At 43.1% G+C, this 24,160-nt stretch overlaps 2 protein-coding genes across 3 annotated transcripts in view; one reads left to right on the forward strand and one right to left on the reverse strand.

Annotated features, from left to right (window-relative positions):
• Window positions 1-24,160, reverse strand: part of LOC139532509 (filamin A-interacting protein 1-like) — a 66,100-nt gene that overhangs the window by 16,144 nt on the left and 25,796 nt on the right. For both annotated transcript variants that reach the window (XM_071330203.1, XM_071330204.1), the window contains exons 2-4: window positions 17,795-18,126; window positions 17,023-17,196; window positions 16,405-16,583 (exon numbers count right to left, since the gene is read on the reverse strand). In XM_071330203.1, the coding sequence (XP_071186304.1) occupies window positions 16,405-16,583; window positions 17,023-17,196; window positions 17,795-18,115 (674 nt within the window). In that variant the 5' untranslated portion in view covers window positions 18,116-18,126. The remainder of the gene's footprint in view (window positions 1-16,404; window positions 16,584-17,022; window positions 17,197-17,794; window positions 18,127-24,160) is intronic.
• LOC139532510 (uncharacterized protein alr4393) overlaps window positions 11,045-24,160 on the forward strand; it is a 55,544-nt gene continuing 42,428 nt past the window's right edge. The window contains exon 1 of the mRNA XM_071330207.1: window positions 11,045-11,168. The gene's annotated coding sequence lies outside the window, so the exon portion shown is untranslated. The remainder of the gene's footprint in view (window positions 11,169-24,160) is intronic.

The following is a 24,160-nucleotide window of genomic DNA, read 5'->3' on the forward strand; positions in this document are numbered from 1 at the left end:
TTTGCACATTATAATTTTTTTTATTCTTCAAGCTCTGTCAAGTTGGTTGTTGATCATTGCTAGACAGCCAATTGTAAGTCTTGCCATAGATTTTCAAGTTGATTTAAGTCAAAACTAGGCCACTCAGGAACATTCAATGTCGTCTTCGTAAGCAACTCCAATGTATATTTGGTCGTTTGTTTTAGGTTATTGTCCTGCTTAAAGGTGAATTTGTCTGTCAGTGTCTGATGGAAAGCAGACTAAACAAGGTTTTCCTCTAGGATTTTGCCTTTGCTTAGCTCAATTCTGTTTCTTTTTATCCTAAAAAAACACCTTAGTCCTTGCCGATGACAAGCATACCCATAACATGATGCAGCCACCACCATGCTTGAAATATGAAGAGTGGTACTCAGTGATGTGTTGTGCTGGATTTGCCCCAAACATAAGGCTTTGTATTCAGGACATAAAGTTAATTTCTTTGCCAAAATATTTGCAGTTTTACTTTAGTGCCTTGTTGCCTTCTTATTTTGTACAGGCTTCCTTCTTTTCACTCTGTCATTTAGGTTAGTATTGTGGAGAAACTGCAATGTTGTTGATCCATCCTCAGTTTTCTCCTATCACAGCCATTAAACTGTAACTGTTTTAAAGTCAACATTGGCCTCATGGTAGAATCCCTGAGCGGTTTCCTACTTCTCTGTGAACTGAGTTAGGAAGGTCACATGTATCTTTGTAGTGACTGAGTGCATTGATACACCATCCAAAGTGTAATTAATAACTTCACCATGCTCAAAGGGATATTCAATGTCTGTTTTGTTTTTTTACCCATCTACCAATAGGTGCCTTTATCCCTTCACTAAGGGACCTTACAGATAATTGTATGTGTGGAGTACAGAGATGTAGTAGTCGTAGTAGTCGTTCAAAAATCATGTTAAACACTATTATAGTACACAGAGTGTACTTATTGACTCAAGACATTTCAGCTTTTCATGTTTAATTCATTTGTTTAAAAAAAAATTGTATTGTGTGTATGCAAATGACCAAAAAACCTAAATGTAATCCATTTTAAATACAGGCTGTAACACAACAAAATGTGGAATGAGTCAAGGAGTGTGTGTACTTTCCGAAGGCACTGTAGATCTGACTCTGGACCAGCACCTGCTACCATGCACATGGTATAAAGGCTCTGATCATAAACGTATATGTTGTGTATCAACCTGCATTATTTAATAGTAGTCATGTATCACTCCAAAGACTTGTATTCCAGTCATCTTTTATACGCAGATGTAAACTTATATATGTCTGATATATGGCGATGACCTGCTCATGAACCTCAATGTCTTTCCCTGTCTGTCCTATCCCCATGAACATGAACCCAGGACTGATATGCTAGGCCTAGCTACTGTAGGTAGAACGATAATTCAGTAAACCTCAAATATGCTGTTGCTAAGCGTTAAATCACTGGTTGCCTTTGTTATTTACAGTTTGGGAAAAGGTGCTAAGGAGGGGAAGCTGCTATTTAACTTGTACAGCCACTCCCTTCCACCCCTACTGTTCTAAGTGTCTAGTGTTCCTTCCAGCAAGGTCCCAGCTTGAAACAATACAGGGCTAGGATTAGTGCAATTAACATACCTGCACTTCAAAGTCGAAAAACACCGGCGCTGCGTTAGATTACAGCTAACATAAGCAACACTTGTTAAACGCAAGCGACCGGGGGCTGCAGCTGTAGCCTGGCACTAAAGTTGTTCTTAAATAAAGATATATCCGTCATTTCCCTCTGCATGCATCATCTATAAACAGTGTTCAGTGATTATATACAGCGGAAATGGTTTCCTAATCCATGGTTTCATTATTTTGCGATGCAACGGTGGAAGAATCCACAGGCTATGTCCCCTATTAGGAAGTAAATATGCCCCCCGTGACACAACTTCATCGCGTAGCTATTTCAAAACAACCCTGGACCATGGGGACACTTTTCTGTCTCTTCTCTGGAAACAGTTCTATAATTAGATTTAAACGTGACTTGTTCTACAGAAGAAGTAACCAGCATTAGAACAAGACTTTACTTTAACCAGACAACAAGAGAGAGCCAGGTCTCAAGAAGACGACCCTATTCTACTGTACATCTGTTATGACCCCGACAAGGTGGGGTCAGATTGTGGGCTGTTCACATGAATAGGCCTCTGATGGCACATTAAGGCACATCAATGACAACCAAGGGATCGCTACAGCATCACTTCACATGCTTTATTACAGGAGTTGTCCACTCCCTAATCCTCCCTGCCTTATCATTCAGCTGGCTAGTCAGGGTTTCCGTTACAGCAAGCCAACCAACTGCTAGCTGGAGCTCTGGGTTGAACCCACTAGCCTAGACAACAGATAAAGATGTGAGTCTGTGTGTTGACCAGGAATGTAAATGATGGTGATTGGGGCTTTAGGCGTGACACTCACTGGAATTTACTTAGCAGAGACTCTAGACGGCAGATGACAGATTTCTTCTGTGGTGTGTGTGTGTGTGTGTGTATGTGTGTGTGTTTAGGTTGAGATTGTGGCTCATTGTGTCTGACTGAGAATGACATCATCCCCCGTCTTGGAGCTTCCATAAGGGATGAGAGGAAGGAGAGATGGGAGGATGGGAGGAGGAGGGATAGGAGGGATGGGAGGATAGGAGGGATGGGAGGAGGGCTGTGGTTTGGGATCCTGGTTAGTTGGAGAGAGTTCACTCTATTGTCTAGCTGCTTCCTGTCCAGGCAGCTCAGCTCTCATTGAGTGTCTGAAACACCCCCATCACCACGGCCATTATCTCTCCCTCATTGAATTCATCAAGCTTTCCTCAGCATGAGGCCTGTAGGCCTGATAAACAAGACATGGTGGACGTCACTACTACCCATGTCAGGGACTGGCTGACATAGACTTAGTGTTGATTTATTAAATGAGAGCTTCCCTTGCACTCACGACTCACACGGCCCATGTTGATGCTGTCGTCATCTGGGCCGAGAGTGTTCTCACCTCAGCGACAAGACACAACAGATGGTTTGGATCTGTCTGAGCTCTTGGGGTCTCTACAGTGGGAAATCTTGGAGAGATGTGAGAGAGAATTGTAGAGTGGCCAAACTAGCCTAGCCCAACCTAGGCCATCTGGCCCCTCCCAGTGTGAAGGAAGATGTATAGAGGAAGACTTTTAGGTTTGATATAAAGGTCTGCCATTGAGCCTAGAGCAGAGTTACCGTAGTCAAGTTAATGCACGTTGTCTACAAACAGTTATACCCACAATTTATAATAAGATGCTCAAGTTTGGACACTTCTACGGTGCGGCGGTGCCAAACGGAACCGAGCCAAAACTTTACCGGCAGTCACAGAGCCAAAAAGCTACATCAGATTTGGTCTTTGTTATTTTGGGTAATCATAAAACTGCCAGTAATACATAGGAGCTTGAAACGTGAGATCATTATGTTCTTTGTTCTAACAATGAGTGTGCTTTAAAAATATGAGGTCATACTATACTTATATTAAATTAGAGATCCAGGCACAGTGTTTATGCCGAGGGTTTTATCATCATGTGCTTGCTTGTCCACATCGTTCCTACCTTCTCTCTAGCTACATACTGAACGTTTCTGAGTATTGGCAAAAACCATTCCCTGCTGTCATCCTGAGGATATAGAACAGGGAGGAGCAGGTGGAGGAGGAATGATGTGTAATGTCCTCAGTCTAACCCGAGACTTGTAAATAGGATGTTAATGTCTTGGTATGTGTGGTGCTAACTTGTTGCCATGGTTAAAACTACATCTGGATCCCAAGTTGCAGAAGTACTGTAGTGTCTATGGTACATGGTAACAACAAACGTTACAATAGTATTCTACGTTTCAGATTACGGGCCTACATTTTGTGTCGATTGGAACCATTTTCTTATGACTTGAGGGAGGCTGAAATATTGAATACCAGAAACACAAAAATACAAAAAAGTAACAAAAGACTGTAAAGCCTTTGATATAACACCACTTCAACCAGCAGCATCCCTGATAGAGACTAACAGTGTCAGAACCTGACTTGTGTTCAGCCTCCTGACTCTGACATTGATCCTCCCCAGTTCACTCTCTCACTAAGCCAACTCTATGGCCTCTTCAACTCACTAGACTCCCGCATGAACTTCTTTTGACCCCCCCCCACTCCAACTCTAACAGTTCTCCGTAAGGCACCTCTTTTATTACCAGAGGATTACCTGGGGGGTGACCCCCACACATTTATCTCCAGATATTGGCTCCTTTTGCTCTTGCTGCTTGATACAGTCTGACAATATGTTTTTATGTGGAGGGAGTGAAAAGTAAAGTAAGGGGGGGGGGGGTTAATGGTACTGTAGATATCTGATCTTGTTCACTTCCCCCTGGCCTCATGTGCTGTTGCTGTATCCTTTAATGTTACACAAATTGCCCTCTCAGGTTTCTCTAAACCTGTGGTAAACTGTACCCCTCCGAAACGCTCATAACATCAAGAGAATAATATGAGATCTGCATCAAACACCAACATAATACAATAATCACACACAGTGTGTTTCTTATTCGGTCATGTAGAAAGATAGAATGGCTGAGGGTAGAGCAGGTACTTGATTATTCACTTGAAATGGTTGCTCAAAAGCAGTTGTGCCAAGGAATGGATTTGCTAACCACCATTTTGTAATTAGATTATGTTTCTGGGGGGGGTGTTGTTTTTCTATAGTGCTGCAGTTGATGGAAGTAGTCTTTCGAGTTGTGTGGCCTTTAAAACTACTATAATTAGCCGCTCCAGCCATTGGGCTGCTGTATACTTGTTACAATTGACTGAGAACTGGTCAAGTCTCTGGATTCCTGTCGTAAAAAGCCTGGATTTTGTTTTATGTTGAGCCATGGGTATTCACACGATTTGAATTACATTTCTGTAATGTTCTCCAAGAAGCTTGGTGGGCTTGTAAAATGTTAAAGTGTTTTAATTTAGTGCTTTTACACCTTGTCCACGTGGCTTTTGTGAACAACTTACATTAGTCCGGTTGTCTTGTATTGTGTGTCGTTGTGTTGCCATCGCAAGTGTTGCATTTTTCAGTTTTTGCTACATAGCTGAGTTTTGCCATTTTGAATATAGACGGAATAAATGGAAAAGGTCTTCATCAGTCTTCACAGACACCTGCATTGGGCCAGGAGAAGAGGAGGGAGACATTTCAGACACTACAGAGTTTCTTATTTCCCTGGTTGAAACATCTTATCAAAGCCCCCAAGATGCATTGGGCCAGGCCAGGAGAAGAGGAGGGAGACATTTCAGACACTACAGAGTTTCTTATTTCCCTGGTTGAAACATCTCATCAAAGCCCCCAAGATGCATTGGGACAGGGTGGTCCCTGTGACAGCTCTGCATTGTTTCCTGCCAAACACCTAGTCTAGTTTTACGGTTTGGTTTCTATATCATGACTTGACATCCGACCACCTTCAGTCTCGACAAGTTCTCCCAATGCTTCAGGATATGGCCTTGAATTAATCTCTCCCATTTTAACCACAAACTATTCATCTGTCCCATTGTAACCACAAACTCAACCCCTTGTCTCAGTTTCAGCCAGTCTATTCTTCTTGGACTTGCTACATTTGAAAGTCGACACTTGTAAATTCCCTGTGTTAGTGAGGGTGGGTGGGGACATGTTAGATAACAGTTATTAGCAGACTGACCTAGCTTGCCTCTAACAAAGGGCTGCATTCACACCAAACAAGTAAACAAACTTGATGGCGGCCATGTCGAGTCTGCGTCAGCAGCCGAATTCCCGTCAAGGAAAAGTAAATTGAACCTCCATCCTCATAAATGTTAGTAATGAACAGTTATCACCTCAAAATTAGCCGTTTGCTAACTCTTTGCGCGAGTTACGAGGTCGACTTTAGATTTTACACAAAGTTAATAAAACTGTGTGTACACCACATTACCTTCCATGTTGATGGGATAGCCCCATGAATAATAGCAGATACAAGTCCAACTCTGACTCATTGAGGACGTAACACAACATGGCCTTGGAACATTACTCCTAGTATATGGTGAATGCTCACGTTTACATCTGTGGAATAGAAGTATGTCCAATGATCTGAAGTAAAACAAATCAAATAACATTTTATTTGTCACATGCGCCGAATACAACAGGTGTAGACCTTACTGTGAAATGCTTTTTTTACAAGCCCTTAACCCAACAATGCAGTTTTAAGAAAATAGAGTTAAGAAAATATTTACTATATAAACTAGAGTAAAAAAATGAAATAAAAGTAACACAATAAAATAACAATAATGATATACAGGGGGTACCGGTACCGAGTCAATGTGCGGGGGTACAGGTTAGTCCAGGTAATTTGTACATGTAGGTAGGGGTATGGCTTAGGATTCATTGGTGTTTGTAACAATACAGAGTTGTATTATTTTTTGTTGTTGTATTTAACTAGGCAAGTCCGTAAAGAACAAATGATCATTTACAATGATGGCCTACACCGGCCAAACCCGGACGACGCTAGGCCAATTGAGCGCGGCCCTATGAGACTCCCAATCACGGAGTGTTACAGCCTGGAATCGAACCAGGGTGTCTGTAGTGACGCCTCAAGCAGTGCCTTAGGCCGCTGCGCCAATCAAAATTAAGCAATACACAGCACTTGACATAAACCATTAGACCTTACATCAGGGGAAAGTCATGTCAGAGAGAAGCCCCTTAACTCTGGTTGTTCTGAGCGATCCAGCCCCCTGGCTTGCACAAAATATGTTCATGTCTCTTTTGGCATGTGTTGTTACTGACTGCTGAATGTCATTTGACATGACAGAACACAGAATGACACAAGATTGCAAATATAATTCCTCCGAAAAGATTTGCATGAAATGCCACTGTGATTACGGGCAGATGCCATCAAAACACAAAGAATGTTTGTTTGTCACATCCCAGTTTGAATGAAACGTTTTCACAATTCAGCCAGACAGAGAGAGAGCCGTCCGGCTTGGAGAATGGAGAATGCATTCACCTCGACAAGAGATTTCAACTGGCAGCTCTGGCCTCCTTTTCCCCCATAATTCACTCACTATCTTGACACCATGTTGGCGGGAGAGCATGAGCAGCTCCAGCACATTGTACAGACAGACACAGCTGCTGCTGCCAGCCTCAGAGACGTCATGTTCAAGTCTACGTCCAAAATGGCACCCTTTTCCCGTTATAGTGTGGTATACTTTGGACCAGGGTCCATAGGGCTCTGGTCATAATTAGTGCACTATATAGGGAATGGGGTGCCATTTGGGACGCACACAACCTTCAAGTTGTCAGTCGCTTCCTTCCAGCCTGACAATATGAAAAGAACTTCCTTTACCCATGTTGTGCCAGCCATAATTTAAGAGGTACTGTGTAGGCTATCCACTCAAACTACTGCTACAGAGAGTGAGAAATCAGACTGCTGGTAAAAGTATCCTCAACATGTAGCTCCTGGCATTTTTGCTCCTCTGTTGTAATTGAAGACTCGTCTTTACTCACTCATCAGATTCTATGGAGGCAGAACATGGGGAAGACATTTCAGGCTTACTGGTGTGTTAACTGCTAGATTTCTTTCACAGAGTTCCATTTACTTTTTGGAATACCTCTGGGGGAGTGGAATGAAACCCTAATAGCTGGACACACTTACGCAAGGGAGGAATCCATTTATACAAGGGACAGTGACACAAACTTGGCAAATCATAACTGGGATTAAATTCCCTGAAAGTTGGAGAGTTTTACAGTACATGAAAATGCGGGAAGGAAGGGTTGGGAGGAATCGTTCATTATGCAAAGCACTGATGTGCTTAATCATCCAAAGTAATACACTGTCTCTCTTTCTCTGTCTCACAGGGTGAAAATAGGAGCTGAGAGCAGAGTATGTACTCTGTGGTCTGCCAGGCTAATCACTGCATTCTGTCAGAGATATGTAATCACACGACGCCATTCAATGACGGCTCCCGGACCTAATAGGCCCACACATTTACAGAGGTAACGGAGAAACGTCTGACAGCTCTGCACACTAAGAAAAGCACTTACACGTCGTAAAACGGGCCTTTAATCATTATGTCCAAGGTTTTAGTTATAGTTCACCTCCTAGACACATTACTGGTTGAGGTTCAACTAGGTCCTGTACTGTGGTAAAAATATGGCCATCATTATAGATCTTGTGTATTGAGTACAGTGCACTAAAAGTGTCCATTAGTTGTGCAGTGGGTTTTGAACAGGCTTTCTCATCACAATACGTAACCTGGTGGGATCTGCTTCAGTTCTATTAGAGGCAGAACTTAGTGGAGCACACTGATCAAAGTGTTGGTCTCATCATTGTCACGTCCATGGCTAGACAATCCTCTCACTATCTGGCAGTAGAGGAGGAAGAGGGACAGTTGGCAGACTAGTCCGTCAGGTCACAATCAGGAATCAGCTCACATTTTCCAATCGGTCCAAGGCCACGCCTGTGTGACACAATTACAGTGTGTACAGGTGTGGGATCTTAATTTGACCAGTTTCTCACAGCAGGAACGTAATCCTGCAGCAACAGGACATGTGAATTATTATGTGGATTATAATTAAATTGATTTTTTTGTAGGGGTTGATGCATTTTTCGTAAGGGAAAATCAAGTCTGAAATTTCAAATTGGAAATTACAAACTTTAGAATCCTTTTTAAACGTCCCCTGGTTTAGGTTTTAGGTTTGATTTATTCACACCAAAGAAAATAAGTGAAAGACAAAACAGTAGAGATAAAAACTGGTAAAAACAGTGTGCAGGTGAGGTATGAAGCCCAAAAGGGCTTATATGAAAACCACAACATAACTATAAGTACAAAAAGAAAAAGTTTGCAACAGGGTGATCAAATGAACTGTAAAGACAGAAAAGAAGAGAGAGAAGTGGATTTCCCCTTAGGTTCCATATTTAGTTTAGTTTGTAGCTTCAGCCACCTCAAGAGGATACGTTTCTACCTGAATACACACTGTATCATGTGAACTGCCATAAAACATATATACAGGCGTTTCAAGTTCAGACAAGAAAGTATTCAGAGAGGAAGTCATAAAACAAACCACATTAACTACAATAATCGTCTAACAGGTCTGGTTAGTAGGTCTTTTCGTACGAAAAAAGCAGTATTCTTGTGAATGAGAGTTTTCAAAGGATAAATCGTAGGACACTGACACAACTCTCACACTTGCAGAAATTCTGAATGCACGGAGTATATGCTGGCTGAATCGCTTAAGCCAAAATTCCCTCAGTCCGTATTTCCCAGAAGTGGAAGGTCAAAGATGTACTGACACAACCGGAGCCGAGTTCCAGCCCGCTTTGTTTGGACAAAGCACATCGAGGGGAGTCTGTGTCATCTGTATGTTTAGAAGGAGTTGGTGAATATGTCATAGCTGTGTGATGATTCTGGACCTCACCACAGTTCCTGTGGTTGGGCCTTAGAGCACACTACTACACACATTTCAAACAATGTCACCCCTTCACACATGGAAAACAAAGTCGTTGAGAGTTTGCTTACTGAAAGTGTATGTGTGTCTCTGCTCTTCTCCTTTCCAAGTCCATGACCTCTATGTTTGCAACTCTTTCCACATCAAAAAGCAGAGATAAACGATCATATAACATTTTTTACATTCCAATTAAAGATGGTTTCATGTTTCTTTTATCTTATTCCTTGCTGGGGATAAACATTTTGCTGGCAAGTCACGACATTCTGTCATGTTTTCTTTATACCTTCAGCCCTACACTGAAATTCCAAACAGGAATGTACAGCATGCGTAAGTGTATCAAAGCATTCTGGGAGCCGTGGCAATACAGGTGTGCTATTCCTTAATTAAAGTCATGACCAACTGTTAAGAGTCTTGGCTGGATGCTCTTTCATCTAATTGGTCAGCAACAGATGATTCATCACTCTGTTGCCTCTAGTAGTTAATGAGAGAGTTATAGCATCTAAAATAGATAGTCAAGATGTGACAGGGGATCCTGCTTGTGCCTGCACCAGTAACAGCTGGACGATAACTTCTTAAAACATAGTCCTGGACATTTGTAGTCGATCCTACCCTGAAGGTGTAGTCATACTGAGAGAGGTATGCTGTTCCTGCACATACATTATAATGAATTCCTGGAAGCAGATCAAAACGCCCCAATGTTCATTCTTCGAGAACTGAGAAGGATCTGCGTCCCAAATGGCACCCTATTCCCTATATAGTGCACTACTTTTGACCAGAGCCCAATATGGGGCCCTGGTCAAAAGTAGTACCCTACATAGGGAACAGGGTGCCATTTGGGATGCAGAGTAATAATAAGCATCACAAGGAATGATGGAATGGCAGTGGAATGTTCCAGATGCACCTGAATTATGTAATCATGACAGGGTCAGTGGACCGGCACACTGAGCCCCTGTGTGTGAGATGGGACTGTAGAGATGTAGAGAGAGAACACCTATCCATCTTACTATGCTGTCAAACCAATGACCAGAGCGCTACTTTTTCATGAGAAACATCATTTTTATCTAAAGGTATAGTCACCCACTAACAAGAAAAGAAAAACATCCAGATTTTCATATTAGTCAACCAAATTAACCTTTCACCTTTCAAACACAAAAGAGACAGAGTGAGCTGAAGTGCCTCGGTGCCGTACGTTACACACGTGTTGAAGTCATGTTTCAGGCAACATCTGCTGATGGTTAGAGTGCTCAGTGCTACTCTGCTCTCACACCCCACTACTGCCACACACAAACACACTGTACACTGTAGTGAGGTCCTCAGGCCTGGACATGGCTCGATAGCCAATTAATCAGAGGGGGCTGCTTGACCTCTATCAACCCCCCCAAACCCTCTCAACTCCCAGATTAACATGCTACATGAGCTTTCCAGGACCAGGAAGGGTCACCCAACAGTTGGAGGCTCAGTGCCAAAATAAAGAGGGAGAAAGAGACAATGAGAAATGAGAAAGAGAGAAGGAAATGGAGGGAGAGAGAGCGAGAGAGAGATAGAGAGAGAGAAGAGAGAAGGGGAGCTCTGGTGTCTCGTCTGTTCTTAAATCCCTACACATAGCCCTCGTAGTATGTAATCACACTCGCTGTTTGCCAGCAGGGTCCAGAAAGGAAATGACTGCATCCAGCGAAAATGCATCATACAACAATGGATTAACGGGCATGAAATCAAAAACTGGTGCTGCGCAGTGCTCTTCAAACGGGTGAGCTATGGCCAAGCTTTAGTGCTTAGATCACAGAGGCTATTGTCGCTCTCTTCAGACCAGTGATAATTGGTTTGTCCATCTACATTCTGTGTGTTCTGAGGTTTTGCTGTTTTGTGTTTCTGCCCCCTGTGATTATTTTTGGGAATGGCTGTCTTCAGAACAGAAGCTGCCACACGACGTATCAGGTCCTGAAATGGGACGACTACTACAGTTAAAGTATTTATTGAAATTGCTTTGGGGAATTATTCTTGCTGTAGACATCCAAGAGAGTCGAAGAGAATGTGTTTCCATTTTGAGCAAAAAGGTTTATGATGGTTCAAAGAAGCCTTTTTACCCCTGGTTCATGTCCATGTTTGGTCCAAATGGTAAACACAAGACAGCAACACATGTGACAGTCTGTGTACGTGCTGGTGGGCTGTTGAATGTCAATACCCAGAGTTACTTTGAGAAAGTGACTCTACTGTTTCTTTGTCCAGGCCCAACTTTATTTTGTGATTTTGTTTGGCTTGAATAAACACTGTTCGTCATACATGCTACTTATTAAGAGCCTAAATGATACAGTCTTAATAGAACAGAACCCTTCAGTAATCGACATACATGCTACTTATTAAGAGCCTAAATGATAGAGTCTTAATAGAACAGAACCCTTCAGTAATCTACATACATGCTACTTATTAAGAGCCTAAATGATACAGTCTTAATAGAACAGAACCCTTCAGTAATCTACATACATGCTACTTATTAAGAGCCTAAATGATACAGTCTTAATAGAACAGAACCCTTCAGTAATCTACATACATGCTACTTATTAAGAGCCTAAATGATACAGTCTTAATAGAACAGAACCCTTCAGTAATCTTAAGTGTTGCTGACTCTCTAGACATTTGATAGTTTGTAACAGTATAGGATAATATCATAATTACCCACAATTCAGCCATGTAAAAATAATCAGTCTTTTGAAGATAGTCTAGACCAGCTATTCCCAAACTGGGGTTCCGCGCAATGCCGCCGGGTTTACGCCAAATAAAAATGTGATTCACATTTAAAAATATATAATTGAAAACTCTTCACATTTTCAAACAGTCCATTTGTATTTTCCAACGGGGCTATACATTTGAGTTTTTTTCTCTCGCCTGAGTAGCCTCGTTTCACTGCCCAAAATAAAATTAAACCATCTTGTGTTCAGCGAAATAACAACACAATGTCAAATACAGGTAGCCTAGTCAAATAATATAACCGTTAGTCTCTCGCGGGAATTCCACTAACGGTCCGTATTTAGCCAAATGTAGCTGCTGCTCATTCTGTTTGCTCGAAAATGGATAAATGGTTAAAAAAGTAAGGCCCGCGTCCATAGAGACACATACTAGCTCTACTAGTAGTACTGCTACTACCCGCAGTACTACACCTGCACCTGTTGATGACACAAGTTGTTCTGCTTCCACGAGCACATCCAAAGCTAGCATCAGTAATTCTATATTTGTTGTTAGCCCAGCTAGCATGGACACTGACAGTTGTGAATCTGATGTAGCCGAAGAGCTACCGCCCCCTTACCCGGGAAAGCACCGAACAACAGACAGGGATGTTGGACCATCGAAGAGGTGCAAATATGATGAGAACTACATTGATTTGGGGTTCACTTATATTGGGAGTAGCGCCTCTCCTCAGCCACGGTGTGTTATGTGTGTAAAAGTACTATCTCACAACTCGATGAAACTTTCACTCTTGCGCCAACATTTAGAAACAAAACATGCCAATTGAAAAAATAAGCCGCAGGAGTTTTTTGAGTCAGAATTAAGACAACTTTCAAGTAAAAAGACATGTATAAAAGCAACAGATACCATTAATAAGAAGGGGCTAGAAAAGTCTTATATGGTGAGCTACCGAGTGGCTAGGACAGGCAAGCCCCATACTATTGTGGAGGATTTAATTCTTCCTGCTGCCGCGGATATGACTGGGACAATGCTGGGGGAAAGGCCCAAAAAAACGATATAGACAATGTCTTCATCAAACAACACTGTTTCACGACGCATCAGTGACATGGCAGGAGATGTTTTGAAACAATTACTGCTTCGCATACAAGCCAGTGAATTCTATGCGTTACAGCTGGATGAGTCAACAGACGTGGCGGGCCTGGCACAGCTCCTGGTATATATCCGTTACGTTTATGGGGGGTCAATTAAGGAAGACACCCTCTTCTGCAAACCAGGAGAGGATATTTTTAAACTACTGGACAGCTTTGTGACATCATATGGACTTCAGTGGTCAAGATGTGTTGGTATCTGTACTGATGGCGCAAAAGCCATGACAGGGAGACATAGTGGAGTGGTAACGAACATGCAAGCAGTTGCTCCCGACGCCACTTGGGTACATTGCAGCATCCACCGAGAGGCTCTTGCTGCCAAAGGAATACCTGACAGCTTGAAAGACATTTTGGACACAGTGAAAATGGTTCACTTTGTTAAAGCAAAGCCCCGGAACTCTCGTGTATTTTATGCACAATGCAATGATATGGGCAGTGACCATGTAACGCTTTTACAAAATACAGAAGTGAGCTGGTTATCAAGGAGCAAAGTATTGACACGTTTTTTTTAATTGAGAGAAGAGCTTAAAGTTTTCTTTACTGACCATAATTTTCACGTGTCTGACTGCTTGCATGATGATGAGTTTCTCACACGACTGGCCTATCTGGGGGATGTTTTTTCTCGCCTGAATGATCTGAATCTAGGATTACAGGGACTCTCCGCAACTATATTCAATGTGCGAGACAAAATTGAGGCTATGATTAAGAAGCTGGAGCTCTTCTCTGTCTGCATTAACAAGGACAACACACATGTCTTTCCATAATTGTATGATTTTTTGTGTGCAAATGAACGGACAATGTCAAATGTGATATAGTGAAGCACCTGAGTGAGCTGGGTGCGCAATTACGCAGGTACTTTCCCAAAACGGATGACACAAACAACTGGATTCCTTATCCCTTTCATGCTCTGCCTCCAGTCCACTTACCAATATCTGAACAAGAGAGCCTCATCGAAATTTCACCAAGCGGTTCTGTGAAAATTGAATTTAATCAGAAGGCACCGACAGATTTCTGGATTGGCTGCGCTCAGAGTATCCTGCCTTGGAAAATTGCGCTGTTAAGACACTGATGCCCTTTGCGTACCTATGTGAGAGTGGATTCTGCTAGAGGGGGTACGCAGGCGGAGGTTGAATGTTTGAAAGGGTACGGGACTATAAAAAGTTTGGGAACCACTGGTCTAGACAAACAACCAGGGATTAGATGAGGTGAGACAACACCTCAGAGTCACCCACCTTTACTCTACCGTTGTTCCCCAAGCACTTCACTTGTTGCTCTAGTTCTGCTCCAGCCGGTCTCTGAGCGAAGACAGGTGAAGAAGGCAGACGTAGAAGAAAACCTTCAGCTCTACTTTCTTTACAGTTTACTCACTCAAGCCCAAATCTGGATGTCCTCTAGTCTACAAAGCTTTGGCCAAACTTTAGTCATTACCATGGCGACCTGACATCTTGTTGAACATGCAGTATGATTAATGCTCTTTTCCTCCTAGACCATTGTGTTCTTTCTCTCTCGTATAAATCTTTCACCTTGTTCTCACAGAGTAATTAACGTGAACCCTGGGCGGAGGGATATTTATCATGGCACTTCAACACTTCCTGACACGCTCCTCCGAACCGTGACTGAGCCCAGTCCTGCAGGCCCAGGCCGTGGCCGCGGTCCGCCAAGCCAAACACACCGACCGACCCAGAGAGGTTCTGATAATGCGGTCATCATAATTAGGGCACCTCGCTCTGGACCGGGCTGATGGCCAAATCTCTCTCTCTCTCTGAAATGATTAGGTGGACGTGTGAATGAATCTGGCTGAGGAAGCAGGGGCGGCTAGAGGGAGAGATGGATGGAGGGAGAGATGGAGGGAGGAGGTCATACTATACCTGTATGGTACAGTCTAGTCCGTTTTACACAGATTTACAATGATAGATGTCTCTACAGGAAGGCATAGCCTCAGTCAGAAGGTGAACTCCCTGTTAGGGCTTGAAAGTTCTCTGTCAGGGTGGATACACTTAAGCCAGATCTCTCTGACTTCACTTCACACTGACTGACATTGCCATATAAAGACATTACTATTGACACAGAGAATCTGCCAGAGTACATGTTTGCAGAGAGAGAGAGAGAGAGAGAGAGTGAGATGTTGCTTATAACAAGGGCAAAGGCAGTTTAATTTTGGGCCAAGTCATCGAGTTTGACTTCAACACACCCGATCTGAACACTATGGTCGAGTTTCTAAGTACCAACATGAGTCTGGGTCATGTTTGAGTTACGACACAATTAATGTCTATAATAGGGGAACTCTGTACTCTGTCAGATGGTCTGTTAATGTGTGTAGAGTGTAATGTGGTGTTTGTTTTGGACATCTCCTTGGCATGCCCATTCATTTGCTGTAATATTATACACAGAGTGTATTACAGTTCAATTATCACAGTTGCAGAAACCTGGATGAAACCTAAACGTGTGTAAAACTGGGAACCTTCAAGAAAGTTTTTCTCTGTATGTAACTACAGTCTGCTATTCATAATGTCGTTCTAAATTCCAGGTAAATACCAGCTAACCGTAAAGGACACGTATTACTCTAATATCTAGCCCAACAAACATCAGTATGAGTCTGTCTGTAGCAGCTATTCAGGGTTGGGTCATTGTTCTTTGGAAGCCAATGAGTAAAGTTTCTTCTGGAATTATGCATCACTCTGTCGTCTTACGATAACATGTCTCAGCACAACCTGGGTTATAATACAGCCACGTCATTTATAAGGGGATTACCAATCAAAGGCAACCTGATACTGATGTATTGAATTATTTATCAAGCATTTGGTTTTAAGTCCCTCTTTTCTATGTGAAAACAGTAAATACAAACCATCCATAACGGTTTTGGCATGTAGGCGTTCATTTCAAGATCATTCATTCAACACCTTGAGGAGCCTTTCTGAGGAGCGTGCTCAGCTCTTGTGTGTGTGTGTGTGTGTGTGTGTGTGTGTGTGTGTGTGTGTGTGTGTGTGTGTGTGTGTGTGTGTGTGTGTGTGTGTGTGTGTGTGTGTGTGTGTGTGCGCGTGCATCCGTGTGTGTGTGTGTGTGTGTGTGTGTGTGTATATGTGCATACATGTGTGTGTGCCTGCCTTTGCGCATGTATGTTTGTTAAGTTGAGAAACAGAGCAACAAACAGACCTTTCTCGTTCCTGCTCCAGCAGGTTGGTGAACTCGTCACTCTTCCTCATGAAGTCTCCATGGTTCCTCTTCTCGTCATCCAGCTTGTACAGGGCGCGCTTGTGGGACTGCTCAGTCAGCAGCAGCTGCTCCAGCATGCGACGGTGGGTCTCCCTCTGCTTCTCCACCAGCTTGTCCAGCTAGGAGAGACCAGAGCGTTTACTGACCACTCCAAATACACTTCCTGTCACCTCTATGAGAGGTGATATCGGATGTATTAATGTAGTTTAAAATGTGATTGTCCAGTCATGAGACCAAAACCCAAAGTTGATCTTTGAACCTACAAAGTAGCCACTTCATATACATTTTAGCAGACTCTTATCCACAGCGACTTACAGGAGCAATTAGGGTTAAGTGCCTTGCTCACGGGCACATCAACAGATTTTTCACCTAGTCGGCTTGGGGATTCGAACCAGCGACCTTTCTGTTATTGTCCCAACGCTCTTAACCGCTAGGCTACCTGCCGCCCATATACTGTAGCTGAAGTCTCAACCCTTCCAAGTCATCTTATCAGGGTGCTATACTTCACTGTCCCCAGACTTTACTGAGCTGCTGTATTGAATGTTGAGACTGTGCTACCTCAGCCATGGGCCTCTCGTAGATGTCCTCCTGGAAGGTCTCAGCCTTGCTCTGGACGGTGTCTCTCTGCAGGGCCTGAAGGACCTTCTGTGGGGTGACGAACCCATACTGGGCCTCCAAGAGGGCCAAGTCAATCTTCTCAGCCTTCAACACCGTGATCACCTCGTCTCTGGCCTGTGGTAAGGGGGAGAGAGAGAGGGAGAGAGAAGAGGACACAGTTCTATGAGCATGATAGCTAGACTATCCATGTTTTAGTATTACCAAAAGCTTGACTACCCATGGTTTAGTATTACCAAAATATAGACTACTCATGGTTTAGTATGACTGTACCAAGAAGCCTGTCCTATATCTAGACTACCCATGGTTTAGTATTACCAAGAAGCCTGTCCTATAGCTAGACTACCCATGGTTTAGTACTACCAAGAAGACTGTCCTATAGCTAGACTAGCCATGGTTTAGTATTACCAAGAAGACTGTCCTATAGCTAGACTACCCATGGTTTAGTACTACCAAGAAGACTGTCCTATAGCTAGACTGCCCATGGTTTATTATTACAAAGAAGACTGTCCTATAGCTAGACTGCCCATGGTTTATTATTACAAAGAAGACTGTCCTATAGCTAGACTGCCCATGGTTTATTATTACAAAGAAGCATGTCCTATAGCTAGACTACCCATGGTTTAGTATTATCAAGAAGCCAAGTGATCTGCCTCTTCTCACCAGATAACCCAGAACCAGCCAAACCCTAGCCAGTCCCACAGTCTCTCCTCACCTGCAGTTCTCCTTCTAGCATGGAGAGCAGGAACAGAAGGTCGTCTCGGGAGAGGTCCCTGGTCTTCCCGCCTGCTGCCTTCTCCCTCCGACTGTTACTGCTGGCACTGCCACTCCCACTGCTGCCGCTGCCCTCCTTTTCCTTCCTCTGGACAGTGCCTGTGTTTGTGCCTGTGTCATCGGGGGGCTCCCTGTGCCTGGCCCGTCCTGCACCCCTGCCCTGGGGCTCCTCACGTTCTGTGGCCCGCCGCTGCGATCGTGCCTGGTGCTGAGCCAGCTTGGCCTTTGCTGTGTCCTCTAGGCTGTTGCTACGGGAACGCATGTTTTTTTTACCTGCAGGGGGAACAGGAAGGAACATAGTGGAAGGAGATTGATAGGTGGGTTGGGGTGGGGTTGGGTGTAGCCGTGGGGTAAAGGGTTGGTGGGTTGAGGCAGGCGACAGCTGTGTGAAGGGAGTGATCTGTTTTATTCAGCCCCGAAGCTCAGTCGTCCAGGCTCTGTATCATTGTATAAGACTGTGGTTTGGTTAAATCACTGACTCATGACAATGATGAAGCCATGAATGGTCCGACAGTCTTAATCTCAATTCACTGTGTCATTTATCGTTTTCTGCATTATATAGTAGCGGGAAAGGTAAACGTGCACCTTGATGAAAAAGTGATTGTGAATACAAATCCTGAATAGACATAGGCCAATCTCTGTTCTGTGTGTTTGATCTGAGGATGAAAAGAAAAAACGCTGTGAATCATTCATTACATCACCAGTTGTATTAGTGGCCTGGCCTGGCTGACAGTTTATGAGTAAGAGGGATAGCTGTTTGACTGCATATGTACACATGCCACGCACGGAATGATTCGGGGATGATGTCATAAGCCGCAAGCAGCAGTCTGCTTGAACAGATCTAAACTCAGAGATCTGGGCTCCAGGCGAGAGCAGAGAGCAGCCATATCCGTTAGTGAGTGTTTGCTTACACCATCACAATGCACTAGTCCCAGGAGGATAGCGTGTAATTCCGTAAACCTTCATCAGGGTTCTGTTGATGAGTAAACTGTGTCACAGTAGACACTAAAGCAATCAGGCCCTGTTTGGCCCTAATGGATTGCAGCTATTACTCACAGTTAGTCTTGCAACATTTGAGCTGTTCAAACAGACAAAGGGCACAGCTGGGATCCAGGTCGACAAGGAGCTGGTTACGCAACACCTCTAAAGAGTTCAACCCGGGTCACTGTCTTTGGCTGTCCCCATAGGAGACCCTTTGAAGAACCCTTTTTGGTTCCAGGTAAAACCCTTTTGGGTTCCATGAAGAACCATTTCCACAGAGAGTTCTACATGGAACCCAAAAGGGTTCTACCTGGAACCAAAAAGGGTTCTCCTATGGGGACAGCCGAAGAACCCTTTTTTCTAAGTGTGTACTGCCAAAGTGCCAAACCTGACGATTGCAGAGTGCTCAGTGAGTGTATAATAATATCTAACAATCTCTTTGATTGACTGTCCTGAGAGCTCAGATATGCCCCCAGTGTTCTCTGCTGTCCTGTGTGTGTTTGTGTGAGACTGAAATAGAGCTGGCTGGAGTGGAGCATCTGGCATGTCTCCATATCAACTCTGGCTGTTGTACGCTCACTTCCCTGACAAAGCTGTGTGTTTTGAGAGTAAACATTGCAGAGGGCCAACGCTACTGGTCAGTGTTGGGTTTGACAGTCACACAGGCTGTCCTGTTCCATGACTGTAATGGTTGGACGTAGGAGTGCTGGGAAACCTATACTGTGAGAGAACTATACTTCTGTTTAGAACCTCTCACTGGGAACATCTAGGGTTCCAATCCTAGGCTGGATCACTCCCTTTGGCACATCTATACTGCCTTTGTACACTACTTTTAGAGAAACGTTGGTAACATTTAATTTTTTGAGCCTACTTTCCTTTGGAAGCTCTCACCCATTTCACTCCCTCCAGATCATGTCATAGTCCAACAATAAAGTAAACAAAAACTAACAAGAATGTGCAAAGAGAGACTTTTGCTGGAAAGTACCAGTTATTCAAGCAAGACAAACGAAAGCACGGTTTGAGGTGCTGATGTTTTTGGAGCTCTGAACTTTTCAGAAGAGCACAAAACAAAAACACCAGTTATGTAACTGCTGATGTAGTCTATGTATGAACTATGAGCATGGTTTTTAATGTTGCAGATGTAGTCTATGTATGAACTATGAGCATGGTTTTTAATGTTGCCGATGTAGTCTATGTATGAACTATGAGCATGGTTTTTAATGTTGCAGATGTAGTCTATGTATGAACTATGAGCATGGTTTTTACTGTTGCTGATGTAGTCTATGTATGAACTATGAGCATGGTTTTTAATGTTGCCGATGTAGTCTATGTATGAACTATGAGCATGGTTTTTAATGTTGCTGATGTAGTCTATGTATGAACTATGAACATGGTTTTTACTGTTGCTGCGTACGCTAGGTACGAAACCACAAACATAGTTTGTCGATGAGCATACTTTGTTTTGCTGCCTGTCAGCTTGGCCAAGGTGTAAAGAGGAATCTGCCAGAACACAATTAGTTAGTCACCATATGAGGTAAGAGACCTTGCATGGCCTCTTCTACTGCTAATGATGATGATGTGCACCACAATGGTATTATTTTACCAGAACATTCCCTCCTCCATAGTGGTCTGAACAGCAAACAACAATCTTCACGTCAAGTATAATACTGGGGAGAGTTCATAACGATACATTCTGTAACATTGAAATGACCACTGAACAGATTCCCAATCCCCAGAATGTACCTTTAAAGTCAACTCACCTACAACTGTATAAGGAAGGTGATTGTTATGAAATACTGATACACTACAGTAAACCCAACGGGCAAAACTGGTTGAATCAATGTTGTTTCCACGTCATTTCACCCAAAAATGTCTATGCAATGACGTTGAATCAACGTGGAAAACGGATTGGATTTGCAAAAAGTAATCAACGTCAGGGTATTTCGTCTTTTTTTTTACCCACCTTTCAACCTGAATCCAATGATATGGTGAAATGTTTTGTTTAAGTCACATTAGTTGACAACTTATCCCAATGTAAATCAAATCTAGATGTTGAACTGACGTCTGTGGCCAGTGGGAACACTGAAGAAAGCACAATGCCATGACAGTCTCCTCCCCCTCCACGTAGTAAACTGACCAGACTAGTTTGACATTCATACTCTGTGACACTATGAATGAAAGAGTTTGTAACGTGTGTGAATCTGCCCAGAGAGATTAAATTTAATCATGATTTGTTCTCCTACTAATCTGGCCAGCTGAACATCACACAGGGTGAGTCCCAAATGTCTCCGTACTAACAACATAGTGCACTACCTTTGACCAGAGCCCAATAGGCCCCTGTCAAAAGTAGTGCAACGCATAGGGAATAGGTTACAATTTGGGAAGCAAACACAGTCATTGTATCAAACCGGCTCAGGCCCTTTCACATCTCATTGTCTCAGTCTTCTACAGGTCCACAATAGGAGCAGGATCACAACCAAAAGGTGATGTAATGATAAACAGCACTTCATACTGTTTGCAGAGGATTAGCTATTGCTCTTGGCAGAGAGGACATTACCATATGCACGCAACATGGACTCATGCTTGTGCATGTCTATTTTAAGTAATATCAGTACACACACACACACCTCTATTTCTCACACACACACATGATACTACCTAGTACAGGTAGGTGCTGTAGATACTGCCTCTATAGACAGTACACAAAGCTTGCCTGAAAGACCTGTAACATACCTGTAACATAACACAGTCATCATTCCTCAACACAAACTTAGTCTAAAATAGAGTAGAACATCGTTTGACAAGTATCATGCCATCCTGATGTGATTATTACCCGAGTAATGACCTAGGAAAGAGTGCTGTGAGTTGGGGGGATGTGAGGTTGGGTTTATAAGGCTGCACTGTGCCCTCGGCTTGATGAGGTCACAGACCTGGCAGAACTAGACTCAGCCTCTCTCTTACTGAATGGAAACAAAGTTTGTCAAAGGCGCCTGACCTTTACGTTGATGCCTTGCCTGCCTCTCACTCTCTGTCTGACGTGCTTAATCATCTAAAGTAATAGTTGTTTCTCTCTCTCTCCCTTTCTCTCCCAGGACAGGAGCTGCTGGTTGTAATTCAGACTGTAGTCTGCTCTTACATACAGTTGAAGTCAGAAGTTTACATACACTTAGGTTGGAGTCTCGTTTTTCAACCACTCCACAAATTTATTTGGAACAAACTATAGTTTTGGCAAGTCGGTTAGGACATCTACTTTGTGCAAGACACAAGGAATTTTTCCAACAATTGTTTACAGACAGATTATTTCACTTATAACTCACTGTATCATAATTCCAGTGGGTCAGAAGTTTACATACACTAAGTTGACTGTGCCTTTAAACAGCTTAGAACATTCCAGAAAATGATGTCATGGCTTTAGAAGCTTCTGATAGGCTAATTGACATCATTTGAGTCAATTGGAGGTGTACCTGTGGATGTATTTCAAGGCCTACCTTCAAACTCAGTGCCTCTTTGCTTGACATCGTGGGAAAATCAAAAGAAATAAGCCAAGACATCAGAAAAAATGTTTAGACCTCCACAAGTCTGGTTCATCCTTGGGAGCAATTTCCAAATGCCTGAAGGTACCACGTTCATCTGTACAAACAATAGTACGCAAGTATAAACACCATGGGACCACACAGCTGTCATACCGCTCAGGAAGGAGACAGGTTCTGTCTCCTAGAGATGAACGTACTTTGGTGCGAAACGTGCAAATCAATCCCAGAACAACAGCAAAGGACCTTGTGAAGATGCTGGATGAAACAGATACAAAAGTATCTATATCCACAGTAAAACGAGTCCTATATCGACATAACCTGAAAGGCCGCTCAGCAAGGAAGAAGCCACTGCTCCGAAACCGCCATAAAAAAGCCAGACCACGGTTTGCAACTGCACATGGGGACAAAGATTGTACTTTTTGGAGAAATGTCCTCTGGTCTGATGAAACAAAAATAGAACTGTTTGGCCATAATGACAATCGTTATGTTTGCAGGAAAAAAGGGGGAGGCTTGCAAGCCGGAGAACACCATTCCAACCATGAAGCACGGGGGTGGCAGCATCATGTTGTGGGGGTGCTTTAATGCAGGAGGGACTGGTGCACTTCACAAAATAGATGGCATCATGAGGAAGGACAATTCTGTGGATATATTGAAGCAACATCTCAAGCCAGTCAGGAAGTTAAAGCTTGGTCGCAAATAGGTCTTCCTAATGGACAATGACCCCAAGCATACTTCCAAAGTCCTTAAATGGCTTAAGTACAACAAAGTCAAAGTATTGGAGTGGCCTTCACAAGGCCCTGACCTCAACACAAAGAAAATTTGTGGGTAGAACTGAAAAAGCGTGTGCGAGCAAATGTCAGCTCTGTCAAATGTCAGCTCTGTCAGGAGGAATGGGCCAAAATTCACCCAATGTAATGATTGTCGTCAGGAGAAGGAGAAGAGGACCAAGGTGCAGCGTGGTAAGTATTCATAATACTTTTAATAAATACGAACACTTGAACAAAAACAACAAAACGACAAACGAACAGTTCTGCAAGGTGCAATACACAAAACTACCCACCAAGCACAGGTGGGAATGAGGCTACCTAAGTATGGTTCTCAATCAGAGACAACGATAGACAGCTGCCTCTGATTGAGAACCACACCAGGCCAAACACCTAGAAATACAAAACATAGAACAAAACATTGAATGCCCACACCAACTCACGCCCTGACCAAACCAAAATAGAGACATAAACAAGGAACTAAGGTCAGGGCGTGACACCCAACTTATTGTGGGAAGCTTGTGGAACGTTTGACCCAAGTTAAACAATTTAAAGGCAATGCTACCAGATACTAATTGAGTGTATGTAAACTTCTGACCCACTGGGAATGTGATGAAAGAAATAAAAGCTGAAATAAATAATTCTCTCTACTATTATTCTGACATTTCACATTCTTAAAATAAAGTGGTGATCCTAACTGACCTAAGACAGGGAATTTTTACAAGGATTAAATGTCAGGAATTGTGAAAAACTGAGTTTAAATATATTTGGCTAAGGTGTATGTAAACTTCCGACTTCAACTGTACATATCACTTGGTGACGATTAAATCTTGACGATTATACGCGACACACATAGCGGTCCTGGCAGACAAAACCCCTCCTCCCATGAAAGCTCTCTGCTCTCCAGACCCTGACCGTGGGACCTGTCCCACATGGACCCACACCACCTGAAACACTTGTTTGAGTAACGCAGACTGATATTGTATTTCAAGCCCACTCTTCACATTCCATAGACCGCAATGTATTTAC

This window comes from Salvelinus alpinus, chromosome 10, assembly GCF_045679555.1.
Source record: "Salvelinus alpinus chromosome 10, SLU_Salpinus.1, whole genome shotgun sequence".
In the NCBI taxonomy this organism is placed as follows: Eukaryota; Metazoa; Chordata; class Actinopteri; order Salmoniformes; family Salmonidae; genus Salvelinus; species Salvelinus alpinus.